Source organism: Passer domesticus, chromosome 2 (genome assembly GCF_036417665.1).
Source record: "Passer domesticus isolate bPasDom1 chromosome 2, bPasDom1.hap1, whole genome shotgun sequence".
Lineage (NCBI taxonomy): Eukaryota > Metazoa > Chordata > Aves > Passeriformes > Passeridae > Passer > Passer domesticus.
In genome coordinates, this window is record NC_087475.1 from 30402373 (window position 1) to 30421228 (window position 18856).

The window sequence follows — 18856 nt, forward strand, 5'->3', positions numbered from 1 at the left end:
GAGGTGACTTAAGGATCTATTTGTGGTCATTTCAGACCCTTTACTAAAATTTCTGCACATGCTATATATAAGACCTAAAACGAGCTTGCTGGAAGATTTTTTTTTTCTAGGTCTTTCAGGCACAGACAGAAGAGATGGCATTTATCCCTGAAAATGCAGGTGTACATGAATGATGTTGTTACTCTAATTCTCTACATACTGAGTACTTCTCTTCTTAGTTTCCAAGTGCAATTCATCTCATCCCAACAGTTTATAAGAAGACTTCAGGGTGGCTTTTTCCTGCTGAAGACACTTAAAGTGGTGCTAATGCTACACAATGGCCCTAAGGTGGGGCCAGAGGCTGGACCAAAAAGTTACTTATTTTGATAGATTACAAGACAGAGCTTAAATTCAGGCCTATCTAATAGAAAAAAAAAAGTACTTGCATTCACTGCTTCAGGATTTAGCTCTCTTCTCACTAAAATGATACACCTATCTCCTACAGCAACATTTGGTTCCTTGAAAGTGTCTGCAGTGCTTTTAGGTCTGAGACTGCTGTGTGGAATACTTTAACTCTTTTAGAAAGACACATATCTCCTGTGAAGATGTCCTGATAAACAGGACCAAAAAAAATCCCTTTGAGTAACATTTATCTCTGAGTAGATCCTATGGGTTTCCATTTTGCTGTCATCATATGTGGATGCCCATACAAGACTTTGAATGGAGCATTTAAGGCAGGAACCAAAGACAGTGAAAGGAAGAGACTTGTGAAATCCAGGGAGAAAAAAGTGCAGGAAAATACAGGCAAAAGAAGATTAAAAGGGCCAGTCAGTACATATGTCCAGTAAAGCCCTGCACTCGATCAACACAGCCTGTCTTGTTTTTTCATTTGACTACACTTCTGACTGTGTTCCTCTATCAGCAGCTCCCCATACTGTGTGCTTGTGTGTGTGGAGGCCTGAGTGTCAGCAGCTGGAGGGACTGGGGTGCATCTGTCAGTGCAAAATTGCTGGAAATCATCAAGCATGAGTAGCCATTAAGTAGGATGAGAGGCTTGGGAACTGCCTATTGGAGCAACCATGAGTCTGGAACAAAGACGAGGAGGGCAGAAGGTCTGTAGGTTGACTACTGGAGGGAGCAGGAGGTCCAGAGCAGTGACTGAAGAGACCATGAGATCTGTGGCTGGTTACAAGTAAGGCCATAATGGATGGAAATGCACACATGCAAACCAGTCTGGATACCAAAGAGACAGGTTTGCATGTGTGTGTCCCTGTGTGTGTGAGGCAAGAGGAGACATGGGGATCCAGGAAGTTGCTCCAGGGAAGACTGGCTGCCCAAGGCCAGCTACTGGAGGGTCCTACAATACATGAGGTAGAGTGTAAGACCAAGTCTCTAAGTACATGTATATAGGTTTGTGTACCAGCAGCTGCTAGGGGGCTGTGTCCCCAGGGACTTACATGCCCAAGTGCCACCAAATGTGCAGATGGAAGGTCCAGGGCCAGCTACTGAGCAGAGCATGCATCTCAGGCCAGCTACTGAAGATTCAGATAGCATGTGTGTATTTATAATTTTTCACTAACAGTCTATTAGTCTCATGAGCCAGAGAGGGGACAAGGATGAGACCATCGGTGTTGTTTACATTTGTGTGAGCCCTGTGCCATGTCTGTGCTGCTCTCTGTGTCTGGCTGTGTGTACTCATGCACTGAATTTGGATGTGGGGCTGCCTGTTGGGAATACCAAGTCTTGGTACCTGCAGGAACTGGGGGCATGGATCTCCATCAGTCTCACCTGGATGGGCTACATAATAATTTTGCATACGGCTCTGTCTGTGGGGCTGCGGGGAATGGCTAATTTGTGTTCTTGAGCTTGGCCAGGTGGAACTGCAGGGATCACAGGAATATTTATTCAAGAGGGAAAAAAAGAAAAGCAGGAGGTTCTGGAACAAAACAGAAACTGCTGCAGTACTGATCATATTAACAACATAGATTTTGTTCTCATTCTTTGTCAAAAGAATGAGAGAAGGGTGTAGTTCATTTAAAGAGGCCGTTTCCCACTTCCGTGGGAATGTGCATGTGGTACTGTTAAATCCACCAAACAACTGGCCAAGTTTCTTTTGCTGCTGGAGTAGGACACGGAGTAAAGCACTTCCATTACCTGTAAAAGTAACATGCCTGGCTTTTGTTCTAGTGGGCTGGCGTGGACCCTGAGGCAAGGAGAGGTAGCGTACTTCTGTGGTGTTAACCTGTGTGGGAGACAGAAGAGTGTCTAGTGCCTGTGATTGCCTCCACTTGGCACTTACTTGGTGAAACAGTAAAGAGTTATGGCAATATTCTGCACCTTTACAGCCACATTTTGATGGGTATGAATATAACCAATGCTTGGTTTGGACGGTAGAACTCAATGTCAGCTCCAGTGAGAATGTCTGTCTGATATAACAGCCAAAGGGTTTTCCACCGTCACCAGAGAGAAACATGTTCTTCTAAGATTCATCTTTCTTACTTCAGGAGAAAAATTTGAATACAACTAACCTATCCAACAAGAACTTATTTCTCTTCCTTAACCATGATTATCTCAGCTATAAATATCTGTGCTGTTCAATGCCTTCCTTTGGTCAGACAAATTTCTTACTGATTGAGAACCCAAATCATCAACGTGCCAGAGGCTTTGCATCAGGCCTTTTTTGATTACACTATACTTTGCATATGCAAAATCAATGCAAGTTACATTATTTTACTACATACAGCCAGAGTAGCTGATTTCTGACCAATGTATAAAGATGGGACATGAAAATTTTGCTGGTCACATGCTAAGTGAAGCTCTTTCTTCGTAAGTGCTGCATAAGCACACCAGGAAAATATCCATTTTAATTACAGTGAAGAGCAAATTAAAACTAGTGTCTTTCCATATTTACAGAGAAGCAGAGGCACTTTTCCATAAATAGTAGATGGATAACAGGTACCGGTCTACCCCAAGGCAAGCTGTTTCCCTTCCTGCAACTCTGCCTCAGGCTGTGTTCCCGACGGATGAGGATTTCTTGTGCTTGTTTCTCACTTGTGTCAGTAGGAAGATTGTGCCGGTTGTATGCTGGTGCCTGAAAGAGAAAATGCAGCCAGCTCATTTTCAGTGCATTTGCAATGTTAATCAGTCTGATCAATCACAGGGCCAAGGGGACATCTGCCTCAGCTTGGTCACCGACCCAACACTGATCTCTTTGGTATTGCATGGCAAAATGCAGCCATGCACAGATCTCACTGCTGCAGAGCAAGGTGGGAAGAAGCATGAACACAGCTGTAAGTCTCAGACCTCAAGGGCTGTGTTTTGATGCTATTTTTGATAGACTCTTACCTGCTCAAAGTGCAGGTATATAAAATATACCTACCTAAGAAGGCTGTTATCAGGCTTGTCCTGTCTTTGTCATCTCTTTTCTCATCTCATCAAGTGTAGTTGGGAGCTACAGATATAAGGCAGGTCCCCAGAAAGAGAGAACTCAGCTCTGAGCTTTGGTGCTAATATTACTGAGCCTGGAGCAAGCTTCAGATGCACTCAGGAACAAAGAATGAATCTCCAGAATGAGATGCACAACTGAGTTTCCTTTCCATGCTTGGACAAACTACAAATTAATATTACCCTTAAACTGAGCATCATTTAAGACAAGCTTTTTAGTTTATCATATACATCTAGTGAAATGACAGAAATAATTATCTGCCTTAAAGAGAAAAAATCACTGAAGTTTATAATCCCCCTTAAAAAGTAGAATCTGATCTCAGTTTCATTCGCTAGGGTCCTTGTAAAGCTGGTCTGGGGAGCAAGAGATTTTCAGAGCTGAAAAGGAGTATTAGAAGTGGCATTACTTTCAATCCAGTCTTTCATTTCCAAAAGCACACTATTCTCAAAACTACATAGGAAATGACTAGCACAAATAGTCATTACTGTAATTGATTTTGAAGAGAGAGAGAGTTCATTTCAGCAAGCTAAGAGATAACTATATATGCAAATCGTTGCTGGTAAGATAAGAAATTAATATCATAAGGATAATTAGCCACGGCAAATCAAACAATGTTAGGAATGAATAACATATTAATAATGCCACATTTAAATGAGCAGGCGCCCTAGCATTTTCTAGTACACGTGTGTTACATGAGTTAGCCTTGTTTATCGGCATAATTTCAAGGTTACTGTAATGTATTCTCTCCCACTCATTGCTGTGGGCGAGCTCTCAATTGTCTATTCAGTGCCCGAGACCGGATTAAGCAGATACCATACCCTGGGTCGCATCAGGGTCACTACAAATTTCTGCAAAACAAATCCCTGCTGAGGTATTATCACACCACTTTTAGGGGGGGAAAAAAAAAAACCCACCTAAACGTGTCAAATGAAGCTCGGAGGACATGGAAAATTTTTTTCCCTTCTTTTTTTTTTTTTTTTTTTTCCTCCCGCGGTGCGGGTGAATGCCGCTCCCACGCAGGGCTGCGCGGTGTTTGCCGCGCCCGCCCCTGTAGCAGAGTTTCGGCCCGGACAGCCGTGCGGCGAGGGAAGCCTGACCTCTACAGCTCAGACACAGATTTTTCCCTGGCTTTTCGAGCTGCCGCCAGGGAAAAAAAAAAAAAAAAAAAAAAAAAAAAAAAAAAAAAAAAAAAAAAAAAAAATGGCAACCCAGCTTTACATTATTCCGCTGCGCTCAGTGCCCAAGCCCAGGATGGATTCTTCCCTCCTTGCCCTCCCCGGTCGGTCGCAGCTCGCCGCAGGTGCCCGGGGAGGGCAAACAAGGGCTGCGGTCGGCAAACAGCGCGGCTCACGCACCCTCTGTCGCACTTGGTACAGGTTGTGTGCCAGGACATCCCTCATGGCCTCCACCTCTGCCGGGGACAGCCTCTGTGCGCGCTGGTCCCTGCCGCTCCTGTAAATAAAAGGGGAAATTAAATATGATATTAATGAGCTGATTAAATACTTATCCCATTAAATAATGCATGGACTATTTTTAGTGCTAGAAAAGAAGGCTATGTAGGGCCTTTCAGTGATCAGCAACAGCTGCAAATCATCCAAAGATTAATAAAAAAGGTCAAATTTTGCTCTTTCATTGGTTTTATCCATATAGTGGGTAGTCAGATTGGGCCCTAAGCCCTCATACAGCTGGCAGCAGAAACTCTTCTTTCTTAAACCTCCAGAAGGAAGTTCCCATTCAAGGATTAGATTGGGCCAGCCCAGAAAAGCACTGCAAGTTTCCTTCTCTGCCTGAACAAAAACCTCAGCATAGTCCAGCAGTCTGGGCCTTGCCATCTTACTGGTTTTTAGTCCTTTGAGAAAGTGAAGAAAATCCTTAAGAGCAAAAGAGTATGCTAATTATGAAGTCTGAGAGACCTGCTCTGTGGTGAGAACATATAGAGTTTCCTTGCTACTGAACCTGTTTCTCTATTTGAAATTAAAGAATCGTTTTAAAGATAGTCATCTTTGTGTCTTTAAAAAAAATTTAACAAGCCCACAGTCACTTGTAGCTGCCTGGCTTTTTCACTAGCAAAACAGAGGAGGAGGGCTGCTGCGAAATGTTAACGGGTTTCACTACATCAGTCAATTACTCTGAGAGTTAGTGTTCAGATGAATTCCCAGGAAAAGAAAGGGAAATAGATAGTGATCATCCAGGATGAATCAGTCTGAGTTTGTCTTGTTGTTTCTGAATTTTTCCTTTCTCCATTTTGTTTCTTGCCTCTTAAAAAAAAAAAAAAAAAAAAAAAAAAGATTGCAAGTGGTGCTTTTCAGCTAAGTGATGTCTTTAAAGTGTTGTCTGTAAATTGTGCAATTAAAAATTAATTATGATCTATGAACAGTATTACCAGAGTTTTGTGTGCATCTATCTCACACTTAGTCTAAAATAAATTTAACAATTTTAATGGCAAAGGACAATGGATTCAAGCTAAACTGTGATTGTTGGAAGGAAGAAGGTTGGAATTTGCAATTGCATCTGGTTTAGCAATATTAGTATTGTTTTGTTCTATAATCTACCATGAAAATCTTGAAAACTTGGAGGACCAACATGAACTACCTGGATTCTATATTTTACTGCCTCTTAGTGTGAAGCAGACAGTGATCCTTGGTGCCCTGGCCAGTGTCCAAACCCCCTGGAATATAAGAATTAATTCCTGATATATTTCAAAGTTTTGAAATGTTTTCATTCTGCCATCAGACTAAAACAGAGACCTGACTTTTTTTTCTGTGAAATAAAAACGAAGAGGGAAATTAACAACAGGTTAATGTGTAGTATTAGAGCTAGGACTGGGATAAGCAACAGCTTAAGGACCTCACTGAAGCATGGGTGACCCATGAGTCTGTCACTGAGATGCAGGCAAGTCAGTGTGACAGAAAAGGACTGCCTTTCTGGATTTGACCAGAAATCATTTCTGGTCCCTGATAAATCCTTCCCATCAAATGTTTAATTGACATTCATCAATTCTCAACAACTGCAATAACAACAAAATTAGTTATTTACTATTAGGGAAAAAAAGACCTTCACCAACACCCAAGTCCAGGCTGAGTAGGTGGGTGCATTGTTTGGTTGGTTTCTTTTTCACTTGCTTTCGGCTCTCAGAGATGCACAGAGAGGATCTGGGGATGCTACCGATTTTTCAGGCTTGGGTGCACTGTGCCTTTACTCCCCACTGGGTGTGGTGTGTCTCAGAATGGGGCACAGCCCGTGTAGGCTGCCCTGCACACAGGGAAACCACACTCCTTGCTGTCAGCAGCCCCTCTCTGATGTCCCTTTGGACAACAGGGAGACCCTAGGTAAAGCTGGGAAAATATACACAAGCACAAGCCCTGGGGACTGTCATCTAGTATTGGTCTCTAAAATACAGGCTTGGCTCATTTGTGTAATGCAAATGGAACTGGAATAGTTGCTGCAGGTGGCTTTGACATCCCAGGGAACAACTGCTTCCCCTCTTTGTGCTTCACTGAATGTGTCCACAGGTCCTTTATACCTTACAGTTGGGAATAAACAGAGGAAAGCATCTAAACAGGGAAAAACTTGACTCCACTGGGGAGACTATCAGATTATCTCTACTTTTCCAGCTGCATACCTGACTTTCTCCACATACCAGCACAGAAATATCCAATTCTAAGCAATTTAAAATATCATTATTTTGCTCTTAAAGTGAATTAAATAGAATAAATAAAACTGCTTGAGTCTCAGTAGAGCTGGGGTAGCAAGAGAAAAAATAGCGTGAAGATAATCTACATTGTTCTGGAGCAAATAAAAACCATCAAACAAATAAAAAACCGTCATTCTTTTCATGGGATTGGAAATTAACCTACCCAACTGATAACAATGCACTTATATGGTAGTAAGGAACAGATTGCTTTTACATTTTGCAGTACCTTAAGAAAGGGCTTTCAAAAAACCCCAAATGTGTTCAGTATGTTACCAAACCCATAAAGTAATCCTTTTTTGAAAAAATGTCTTTGTTCTTATTGAATCTTCCAGGATGTTACAACAAAGAATAGCACAGGATATATATTTGTGAAGAAAAAAGTTATAATATGTCATGAAAACTGTCTCTGTAATAACTGCCATGACATTATTTCTTTCTTCCTTAGATATGGAGATACTTGATATTTGATACATTGATACTCAATACATTGATACTTTCACAATCTGTGTAATATTATGTTTTCATATTATATATAAAATTTTGAACTTTGTAAACTCTCCATTAATCTTCACTCATCCTGTGAATGAATAACATTATTGGGGCACCACTTTCTCATAAATGTACCACCACAAATGATAACACAACAGTTGGGTCTGATCTGTACTGTATTGATATATTCTAAGATTTACCAAAGTCAATATTGCAGCAATATGAAGTCAGCATTAAGTAAACTCAGTACCAAACCATCCTTCTCTCTAATGGTTATGTTTCCTACAAAAACCAGCCATAAACCCACAGTTTTGATACTATCTCCTAGACTCCCTGTTTGTCATTTCCATCCTTATTTATAAGGCTTAAATTCTCCAAAATATCATAACCTAATGCTCTGATTTCATTCCAGTGTGGATTCTTTGTTGCACAATCCATGGGCAAATTTTCTCACTCCACACTGGAAATACTTACTGTTAATTGGACACTCACTCCACCTGCAGGAATCACACCAGCATGAATACAATTCTCTAATTCACAGCATTGGAGATCTGTTTTGATTCTTATAAAGTAAATCTCCTTGTGTGCATAAAGGCTGCAAAAACCGATCAGAAGTGTGAGTGAGAGCTTTCTCACTACTCTGGCACTGCTAATAACGATTTACATGCCATTCATTGGAATTGTATTTCAAATCTTCTGTTGTTTATGGCCAGAGTTTTGCATCTTCACTGAAGACAGGGACTTTAGGTACACACTGAATCAATGACAGCAATCAGACAATTTATAAATACATTTAGAGACCTTTTACACAGGTTCATTTAATTGCTGTGGGGAAAGACAACAAGAACTGCTGTATTGGCTCAGACCAAAGATCCACCAACTAGCTCAATATCCTGTCTCCTGCTGTGCTCAACAGCAGACACTTATCAGTGAACAGAGGTGGGGAAAGGTGTATTTTCCTCGAACGCTCTCACAGCCTGCAAGATCATAATGGTTTTGAGCCACAGGCTGTTTTTCTGAAGTTGACACTCCATTTTTGAAAAGGCTTTCTCATCAGAGGCTGATGCACAGCAAAATTCAATTATAGCCAGGGTAGAAATGGCAAAAATCAGTCCATCATATCAGCTGTTTATTAAAGAATATTTTTCAATCTAAATTCTCAGCTCAGGAGAAAATTTCTGAACTATGCTGGAGCAATTTGTCTTATTTTCTCATTCCCTCAAGAAAAGAAGAGGGATGTGGTTTGATTGCCGTGGATTGTCTATCAGCCTTGCACATTTTCTCTTGGCTCAGAATGGTTAAGGGATTGCAGCAGACAGAAAGGAGCCTGACATACATGCAGTCTTTTTTTAATATCATCCATTCAGCAAAGAATAATTTAGAGAGAAAAGGGTCTGTAAATTTAGAGAGAATGCAGGTCTTACACTGCATGTTGACATCAGTACAAGAAAACAGATTGATCTTAACATGATTAAGCCAGAGTTTTAAGCAAGATTTTAATTTAATATCCAGTTGATATTTGGATTTTCTATTATTGGGAGAGATCATCATTCAAAAAAGGTAATATGCTGGACCGTACCAGAAGCTGCTGCAAAATGGAGAGTGGTTTAAGGATGCAACAGGAAAGAGCAGGCAATAGCAGCAAGAGTGGTCAGCAAGAACCCAGGAAAGAAATTATGGAAGCAAGTGCCTGCAGCAGTAGCTGTGCTCTGGACAGTGTGTTGCAAGGCACATAAATACATGCACATCAATAATAGTATGCAGGATGGAAGATTTGCGCAACTTTTCTCCTAGAGGGTTTTTCCCTCAGTTCCCTCTGGAGATCCCACCAGTTTTGTCCCCTGGTCTGTCTGATGCTGAGTGACATTACTGTTTGATAGAATCATAGAATGCCCTGCATTTGGTTCCAAACCCCCCACAATGAGCAAGTGACATCATCAACTCTGTCAGGTTGCCCAGAGCCCCATCACACCTGGTCTTGAATGTTTCCTGGGATGAGGCATCTGCCACCTCCCAGAGCAACCTGTTCCAGAGTTTCACCACCCTCATCATACAAAAAGTTTTTGTACCTAATCTGAACTACCTTCTCCTAGTCCTACTGCTACAATTCTACTAAAAACTGTCCCTATCTTCCTTGTAAGCCTTCTTTAAGTACTGGAAAGCTGCAAATAAGTGTTCCCAGAGCCTTCTCTGTCTCCTTGGAGGGGTGCTTCAGCCTTCTGATCGTCTTTGTGGCACTCCTCTGGACCAGCTCTAACAGGTCCATGTCTTCCCTGTACTGAGGACCCCAGAGCTGGAGCAGCACTGCAGGGTCTCACAAGGGCAGAGTAGCAGGGGAGAATCCACTCCCACAACCTGCTGATGCTACTTTTGATGCAGGATATGGTTGTCTTTCTGGCCTGTGAGTGCACATTGACAGTTCATGTCCAGCATTTTCTACCACAAGTATCCTCAAGTCATTCTTGGCAGGCTGCTTTCAGTGTTTAATGGGAGGAGAAAAAGTTGCAAATGCTACAAAGAAATCTGCTCTCAGCAAAAATTTGTGATTGGGGCAATGGAGTCAGGACCTGTATGCTAAGCCATCCTGCAGGTCTCTCAGCACCTGGCAGGGATTAACAAAACCCACTGGTGAGGTAAGTTTCAAATTCATCTGTCTTGAGCCACTATTATGATTTAAAGCAACCAGAGTGGCTTCTGTACCTGACTCATGATTCCTCTCCAGGACTGCCGATCAGGGAAAGAAACAGGAAATGTCCATGATTTTAATTTTCATTCTCTGAGTGAAAATATGATGAACAAATATGATGAACACCAAACTGCACCTTCTGTTTTCATAACTGTCTTCATTTTTCTTACATTTCAATTAAATCATGGAATACATTGGCTACTTCCTCATTTTCGTTCCCGTCCTCCTGTCCCTACTCTGCAAAGGGTCAAGAAGTTGGTACTCACTGTAAAGAAGTAGTGGATGGTTTTGAAATTTTCATGCCACTCTCAGCCATCTCGATGGCCAATTTTATCTCCATCTTTTTGTACAATGACACAAGGCTGGACTTGGGCTGGTGTTCCCGAATTAAAATCTTCTTCAAATACTTATTGTCAAACTTCTTAAATCTACAAAAGAGATACCAAAATCAAAGCGTAGAAAAGGAAATATGTTTTCATTTCTGCAGTACAAGCTGATCTTCATTCAAATGCATATATCTACAATTCAGTGGTGGAAACTGAATACAAATTAGAGGCACCTGTGGACTCCTGAAGGCCTGGTGAGCAGAGACCTTTAGGGGGATATTTGGCATAGTCTGCTGGTCCACAGAGATTGCAGAGCCCGCTAGACAAAAGAAAGAAACAAGCTGCAATCAGAGCAAAAAAGAGGGCTGCGTGTATGTTTGCATATTACACTGCCACATTTGTCAGAAAAGAATACGGCCAGTCTCCATGCTTTTGTACAAATGTTGCATTATAGAAGGACATAACAGCAGCAGCTGCTCTTACTGTAATCCTGGCCTATTCAGCCAGCCACCAATGAGGCTCTAAGTGGCCCAGCAGTTACAGTAGTTAGGGCCCATTACATTGCTGATAATTTTGAATCCTGACAATTAGAGCAGAGAAAATACATTTCTTTGTATGCTGAATAACAGAAAAATTGAAAGGACCCCAAAATACTATGTGCTTGCATGCTGCAGATTGTAAAATATTGCTAATGTGTGGCATAATTTGAATGTGAATGTGTGTGGGTGCCTTGGAACAGGTACATGCTTTCAGGCAGACATTTAGCAGAACAACAGCAGATCTTCAGCAGAGCAACAGTTCTGTTTCTTTCAAAGGAACAGTTTACCACAGCAAGGTAAGGTGCTCCACGATGCTGGGAAAAGCACCACAGGGTTTGTATCTTTTTTTCCTTAGCAAAGGCCATTTTTTATTCATTAATAGCAGAGGAAGGTACACAAATATTTGCACGGGGATTACAGCTCTTTGTGTTTTTCTGTGTAATAAAAAGCCTCCTGGATTGTCATTGCTTAGGTAATTAATTCTGTACACAACTTTAAAGTTGCATACAAAAGTATAGGGAATACTTTGTAATACAATATTCTTATATTAAATGTCCTCAGACACTGTGTTTTTGAATCTGTCCATGAACAAAAACACTACATTTATGGCTAGTTCAGGGAAAACTGTCTTTTCAGAACTATCTGGTAGATATGGGACAAATGGATAGCATTTACCCACAGATATGAGTAAATGCAGCTATTTCAATGGATTTACTGCTCCAGCAGAGATTTATTCAGTTTGTTGACTGCACACACAGTGGTGTGGTCCCAGCAGATGGATGTCCTAAAGCTATCTCTGTGCTCAGAGCCAGGAAGACATTTTAGATTCTGGATATGCCCTAGTACACTATAGCATTACTCCCCATTGGGACAAGAATTGGATATCTAGTCATCCTCTTCCCCCTCTGAATTTCTGGTTTCCATAGGGAGAAACTTGGAATGACTTGCCACATGACCCATCAGACACCCCTGGCTGGATTCTGATGCTGAAAGGTCAGACAGGATTCCAGCACAGAAACCTAGGCAGAACTAGGGATAACTTTTAGCCCACGGCATCATAATAAGAGGTTTGGGGGAAAAGAAAAATCAGTCTTTTCCCTACTTTCCTTCACATGCTGTAGTGGTGGCCAACATGTCCACAGGACTCCCTCAGGGAAAAGGTAAAGGGAACAGCAGATCTATCTCTTCTGGGCAGAGCTTGGAAGAGGTGCAGAGTTTCACAAAACCACCTCATCCTGCTTGTGGAAGGGACAGTGTGGGCCCTGCATTCCTGAGTAAAGGCTAGCTTGAGAGTATCTGCTTATGCTACCGGCTGTTTCAATTCAAACCCTCCCTTCAGCAGTCATTTTAGACGTTACTGAATGCAAAGACCTCTAAGGACAGGAGACTAATTATTAATGATTCTCCACTACCAGCAAGGGATCCTTTTTGCTGTGGGGGCTTGCAGCAAAAGTCAGTGAAGCACTGACACCATATGTAGCTTGTGTTCCAAATCCAGAGTTAAAGAAGCGTTTCCTGGGATCTCAGATTTATACAAAGGCTATGCACAGGCTGATGTCTGCAGCATGAGTTCCCATGCTATGTTTTTATTTCTGAAGGCTATTTTCTGCTTGTGCAGATCCAATTTAGCAGGCAATGGATGAGCATTGCACTCTCAAGAGTTAATGGTTACTCAGGAGTTCAGTTTCTAAAAAGAGATACAGCACATGACCCCAGCATTTTGATTTCCTCTTCTATTTACCTACTATATTTTACATGATAGATTGGTTATTTTATTATATTAGACCACAACAAGAGATACTTACTTATCTCTCAGCTGATAATGACTCCAATGTCCACATATGTCTTCAATACCAGCCTTCAAGTGATCCATCAACTACAGAAAAAAAATGGAAACATTTTAAGTGAAGTGGCCATTATGAAAAAATAACATTACCACAAATATGCACTTATTTACATGATTTTGAGATTTATTTTTTTTTATTAGAGCATGTACGTTAATTCTGAAAGCACCTACATTTCTTTAAAAATCAAGGCAAAGATGCCACTGTGGCAGCTTGGCTGCAGTGGCAGCGTTTTGATGGACGCAAAAAATTGTCGGGTCCTTTTTGTCTACTGAACCCAAGATATAAATTCTTGGTTCTGTTTCCCCTCTGACTTTCTCCTCCTCATGTGTGGCCTTCCTGGAAGAGGCACAAGGCCACATACCAACACCTTCACCTTGACAGGTAAGGTGAATCTGAGAATTGCAGAATGACATGAGACTGGTCACTGCTGCCTTCTATTACTTTCAGTCCTTTTTTGTGCTTGTCCAGCACTATAGAGACAGAAAAAGGCCAATTCTTACAGACATATTGTCATAAGGGGTGCTTTAAAATGCAAGTTCTCTTCAAGGTTCAATGTAAAGATTCAGATAGTAAGAATTAAATTCACTTTAAATTCAAAATCAGTTCAGATGTTCTAATTTTGTGAATGTCTCTGCAGCTTACATCTCTGCTGTGTTTAATTTTAAGACACAGTGTTTCTGTTAATTTCAAATGTATTTCCTATTGTGAAATAAAAAAATGTACATAGCTTTTTTGTAATGTTAAAGCAGATTGAACAACTTCCTGTTATTTTATAATATAGTAATTTGGGAACTGAAGTGAATGTTTAAGAGGATAAAAGATCACTACTCAGAATAACTTGGAACTAAGTTTGCATTTCAATGGTTCAATTCCGTTCAATAATTCTGCATTAAAGACTTTTAAGGCTTCAGTGTCTAGAACGGGTCAAAAGACGGCAACAAATGTTTCTGACTGATCCAGCTAGGAAGGACGGTGAGTGCTTTGGTAAACATTTCCTTTCTCTTTCTGTCCTCCCATGGTCAAAGTACCAATAAATAAGGGACCTACTACACCATGACACTTGTGGATGATAGTATAATATGATAGCAAATATGAATATAAGTGAAATGCAAGATCTTAGAAAATTATGCCTAGCTTACCTCCACACATTCTTAAAAGCATTGAGCATCCAAATGCCCTGAATGCCAGGTTTCCAAGTCCCTCCCTCTTTTCAGCTCTTTTGGAATACCTGTTCTTTTCTTTTTGGGATACTGGTCACTGATATAAAAAACTTACTCGCACATGAATTTCTTCATTGATCGATTCCTTTTTGTTCGTCTTTTTAACATCCAGGTATTTGACCAAAGGTCCAATTGTGATTCCCTGAATTTGGAATAATGAGTTGAATTGTTAATTATCTTTTAGGCAAAAATAGAAAGAAAGCAAAAGGGGATAATTTTAACAGTTAAGAAAGCTGTGTCTTAGCACAGAAATGAACAATTATTTGCATGGAGAGCTACAGAAGAGAATTAAAAATAAAAAAAAACTTTTTAAAGACAGTTTTTTAAGTGAGATTCCATTTATTGGCATATTCCAATAATGTAAAGTAACTGACTCATTGGCAGTCATCTTCAAAAGAGGACTCATTTGAAAGAAAAAATTATCTTTGTGAGGTCTCGAAGTCTTAAAACCATTTACTTCAACATTTTCAGAATTAAATATTCCAGGGGTTTTTCACTTAGAAATGGTTTTTAGTTTTTCCCATTTCTTTATTGCACTGCTACAGAAAAATATTTTAAAAGGAGAAATAGAAACAAATTGCTTTTTTCTGAAACATTCTGGTGGAACCTAAGTGCCTTACTTATCACAAGTGCATAGTGGCCCATGGGCACCCTAGAGGATCTGAGGCCTGGGTATTGGAAAATGCAAAATACGGGATGCGAGTTCTCTAGAAGTGTCAGTTCTTCCAGGTACAGCAGTAAGTCAGGTGGAATAACTCAAATATCTGAAGTAAACACTTATACTTACAAATGCGACTTATTCACTTTATCTTTTAAAATATTCTTTTACAAAGGATTTCAAAATATTTGTATTTGGTCTCCAAGACAGACAAAGATAAAAGTATAAAATTCAAAATCTGTCACAGAACAGACATACTGTTTTCCGGTCAGTTTGAGATACAGCACAAATAAAGAATGAATCAGTACTGAAAGGTAAAGTTAAAATACTTCTTAAATTGGAAGCATCAGGAAATGCATGTGGGAATGAACATAAATAATTTTGGACACCAAGTGCCCTCTCCCCTGAATATTTTAAAAGATACATGTTTTCAATACAGAATTTTTGCATTACCTAAAAGCTCTAAAAAATGCTAATTACGCAGTACAATGCTAAATCTGGCCCTAAAATGCAATCACTTGTCCTAGCCTAAGAGTGAATTCAATGCAATTTTCACTATGAAGCTTTCAGTCACCTCTATTACATGAAAGTTATCCATTAAGAAATATACGTACTTGGATGAACACTGTGAAATATATAACCACAATGGTGGCAGTGATGAATAGGTTTTTCCTGGGGAAAAGATTCACTGGAAGTAAGAATGCAAGAGAAAAGCTGCTGGCTCCTCGGAGGCCGCTGTAAGAAATAATGAGTTGGTCTTTGAAGGTGAAGGGATATGTTCGGAACTTGTTACTGATGTAGAAGAGAGCAAACACACCTAGGAAGGGAAGGGAAATAAAACCACAGCTATTATTAATCAAGTAGAAAAAGAACATATTAAATATTAAAAGCAAAATAATGTCTTGGCTTGGGAAACTGTTGACAGCCCACATTTTTTTTCTGGTTGTGTTTCTTGTAGTTTCTCTTTGACTAACTGCTAAATTTGGCTTGTGTGAAATATCTCCTATAAAATATTGCAGCTCCTGTCAGCTTCAGGATTTAAATTCATTAATGCAGTTTAGAAGAGAGATTAGGGAAAAATATTTACTTCCTATTCTTATGTTGCAGAGTTTCTTCCAAAGTGTTTTGGAGAAAAGAAAAACAACTGGATGAGAGTTTTCCCTGTGCCTTCCCTTGCAACCTTTCCTGCTTTCTGCACAGTATCTCCCTAAAGTGTTTGAACAGTGCTTTACCAACAAGTCCTGCGGACAGGCTCACTGAAAGACAAAGAATAATAGCATTTAAAATTTTAATCCTCAGGCTTATTGTGTCTCTAATTCTTTGTTTATTTTGCAAACTTCATTTTACTTTTAATAAAATTTAAAATTAATAAGATAATCTGTGGCTGTGTAAGGACTGCAACTTGCCTTTATAATGTAATTTTAGCAATTTGTTTGAGTCACTTCTTCGTTCTCCACAATAAATATATATCCTATGTTTTATGTGGAAACCATTAAATTACTGACATAAAAGCTGACAAATGCTGATAACTGGTGTTATTTTGCACAGCTGTCACTGATACACTCAGATTATTAGAGGTAAAGCCAGTAACAGCATCCTCTTATGTAGGTTGCTGGATATCACTTTATGCAAGACCTGTTTTGGCTACTTATAACTATGCTAGGCATCAGGTACTCAGAGTGAAACAACCTATGTAAGGTATCAACCTCAGGTCACTTCTCTTTACTTTATTCAAGCTTCAGAGAAAATGATGAAATCATTTTAACACACAAATTTATCAGAAAATGTTTTGTCCTTCCTCTGGAAAGCTCTAGCACTCCCCTTGGTGTCTGAGAGAAGGATGGACATGTGGCTGGAAAACAGCTTTTATATCCAGAGAGCATTGTTTCTGTCTTAATTAGAAGGATATTTCAAAATGGAAAGCAAGCCTTTAAAAATTTAGAAGCCACATTTGGTCCAGATACAGCAAGAAAATATGTAATTACTTTCTTTTTGCTACCACCTCCAGAACACCAACCACCAGCCTTCTTATTCCTTCTCCCTTTTCAGCATTAGTTTCAACCCATCCTGGACATTAGGAGAAGATGAGAAACTGTCTCACAACTTGGCTGATGTTATCTATAAACTGCCTGCCCATACTAGAGGAATCTGTCCTACAGGAAGGGAGTAGGACACCTTTGCAGGAATGGGATACACCATGTGCAAAAATGGAGTAATTTCAAATGGACACTACTTTTTAACAGTTTAAAACTTTAGACTTGACTTGTGAGGGGTAGTAGCATAGTGCTGTCAGCCCACACGTGGTATAAGTCCCTGTTCAGTTATCTATCAGTACTAATTTTCACCTTCCCTCTTTTCCTATGCCTCCAGCACTCCCAGCCCAGTACCTGTAGTGTTATAGCACTGGAAGTGTGATGATATACATTATCTAATTAATGTATAAGTTAATGTGTGGTAAAATCATTATGAGGCTCACTTACCCAAAGCATAGAGTAAATTAAGACATAAACATCTCCATAAGCATAATCATGACAATATTTTAATTTTGCTTTAAAAGAATCCATTTTCACCTAAATATAAAATCTGTGTTTGGAGACTGGCATTCAGATTTGTCTGGGGCTTTTTTACCCCTTTTCTTCTGTGTGTAAATGTGTGAAATTTGCTTGTCACTAATATAAACTAGTATATTTGTTGTTAAACCAGCTGTGTCAGTGCCCACAGAGTTTTCCAACAAAATTTTGTGCCAAAGAGTTTTGCTCATAGGTGCAGAGAAGGTTGTCTGCAAGAGTTGACTTACTCAGTGTTCGCCAAATGAGGCAGAAGAACAGAGTGAAGCAAATGAAGGCCCAATTCCATTCATGGTTTTTCCCCACTGTAGACACTCCCATGAACACAAAAATCAGGGTCTCACTGATGCTGCTTAGCATCTTCATGAAATATTTTATTGTGGTATAAGAATTCTGGGAAACGTTCTCCTCCACGTATTTTTTCATTGTCACTGCACATGCTGTCATCCTGTATCAAGCAAAACATCAGAGATCAGCCACAACCTGTTCTTCTTTTCAGTTAAAGAAAACATCAGCCATTATTACCTTTACTCTCGACCACCAGATTCTGACCTTCATCATAACAAGAAGCATTTTATTTCTTCAGTAACATTAGCTATTTTGTTAGATAGAAAAGCCTCTTCGTTGAGGTTTACAAATCTGTTTTACATATAGGATAAAGGAAGCAAATTAGTCAGCCTTTCTGACAAGGAAGGGAGGGTATCACATTCCAGCTCAAAGTCCATTTTATCCTGAATGCCTAACATGGAGCCACCAAGCACCAAATATTTGTCTCAAACAACAGGCAGGTTGGTTTTGTACCAGCCTACACGTGGCTCAGTCAGAGAGACATTACCTGCCTCTTGGTGATATTCTCCCTTGAGGTGCCAGTGCATGGTAGCCCCATGCCAGGGCCAAAGCTGCCATGGCTTCCTGGCAGCTGGCTGGCAGATCAGCAGTGCCAGGGCAAGCTTCAGGACTCTCCAACCACAGCAGCCCCTTGTGGCACAGCAGGAGAAAATTCAGTTATCCTACAGAGGTGTCTTTCTCCCTGTAGTTACCTAAGGTGTGTGGAATGTGCCTAAGGAAGCAAAGGGGTGTTTCCACTTCTTCACTGTTAATGAAGACTAGAGCCTGTGTCAGAGGCATCAGCAGCCACCCAGCACAGACCCTGGTGACAATCACATGGAGCAGCAATCTTTGATCAGCCCTACTGAAGAGGATTTCCTTTTCCCCTCTGCATTTTCCATAGTTAACACATAGATTGAGTGCTATGCTAGTAAGATATTCCATTGTCTATCTAGTTTCTACTGATATGATCTTAGTCTCTGTAGGCCTCTTGTAATGATATTTTTCCAAACTTGTGAATTCAGAGAATGATGACTGTTCATTAAATAACCTTCCTCTAGTTTCAGTTCATTTAATTT

The 18856-nt window shown here is 40.1% G+C and overlaps 1 protein-coding gene across 6 annotated transcripts in view; it reads right to left on the bottom strand.

Moving 5' to 3' along the window:
- Nucleotides 1-18856, bottom strand: part of SLC9A4 (solute carrier family 9 member A4) — a 34274-nt gene that overhangs the window by 4205 nt on the left and 11213 nt on the right. For 4 of the 6 annotated variants that reach the window (XM_064408025.1, XM_064408024.1, XM_064408028.1 and 1 more), the window contains 8 exons: nucleotides 17681-17898; nucleotides 15498-15700; nucleotides 14281-14367; nucleotides 12964-13034; nucleotides 10560-10721; nucleotides 4780-4876; nucleotides 2939-3070; nucleotides 47-2221 (listed from right to left, as the gene is read on the bottom strand). In XM_064408025.1, the coding sequence (XP_064264095.1) occupies nucleotides 1523-2221; nucleotides 2939-3070; nucleotides 4780-4876; nucleotides 10560-10721; nucleotides 12964-13034; nucleotides 14281-14367; nucleotides 15498-15700; nucleotides 17681-17898 (1669 nt within the window). In that variant the 3' untranslated portion in view covers nucleotides 47-1522. Of the gene's footprint in view, nucleotides 1-46; nucleotides 2222-2938; nucleotides 3071-4779; nucleotides 4877-10559; nucleotides 10722-12963; nucleotides 13035-14280; nucleotides 14368-15497; nucleotides 15701-17680; nucleotides 17899-18856 lie in introns of those variants that run through there. The other 2 variants (XM_064408029.1, XM_064408026.1) reach the window with 1 other exon arrangement.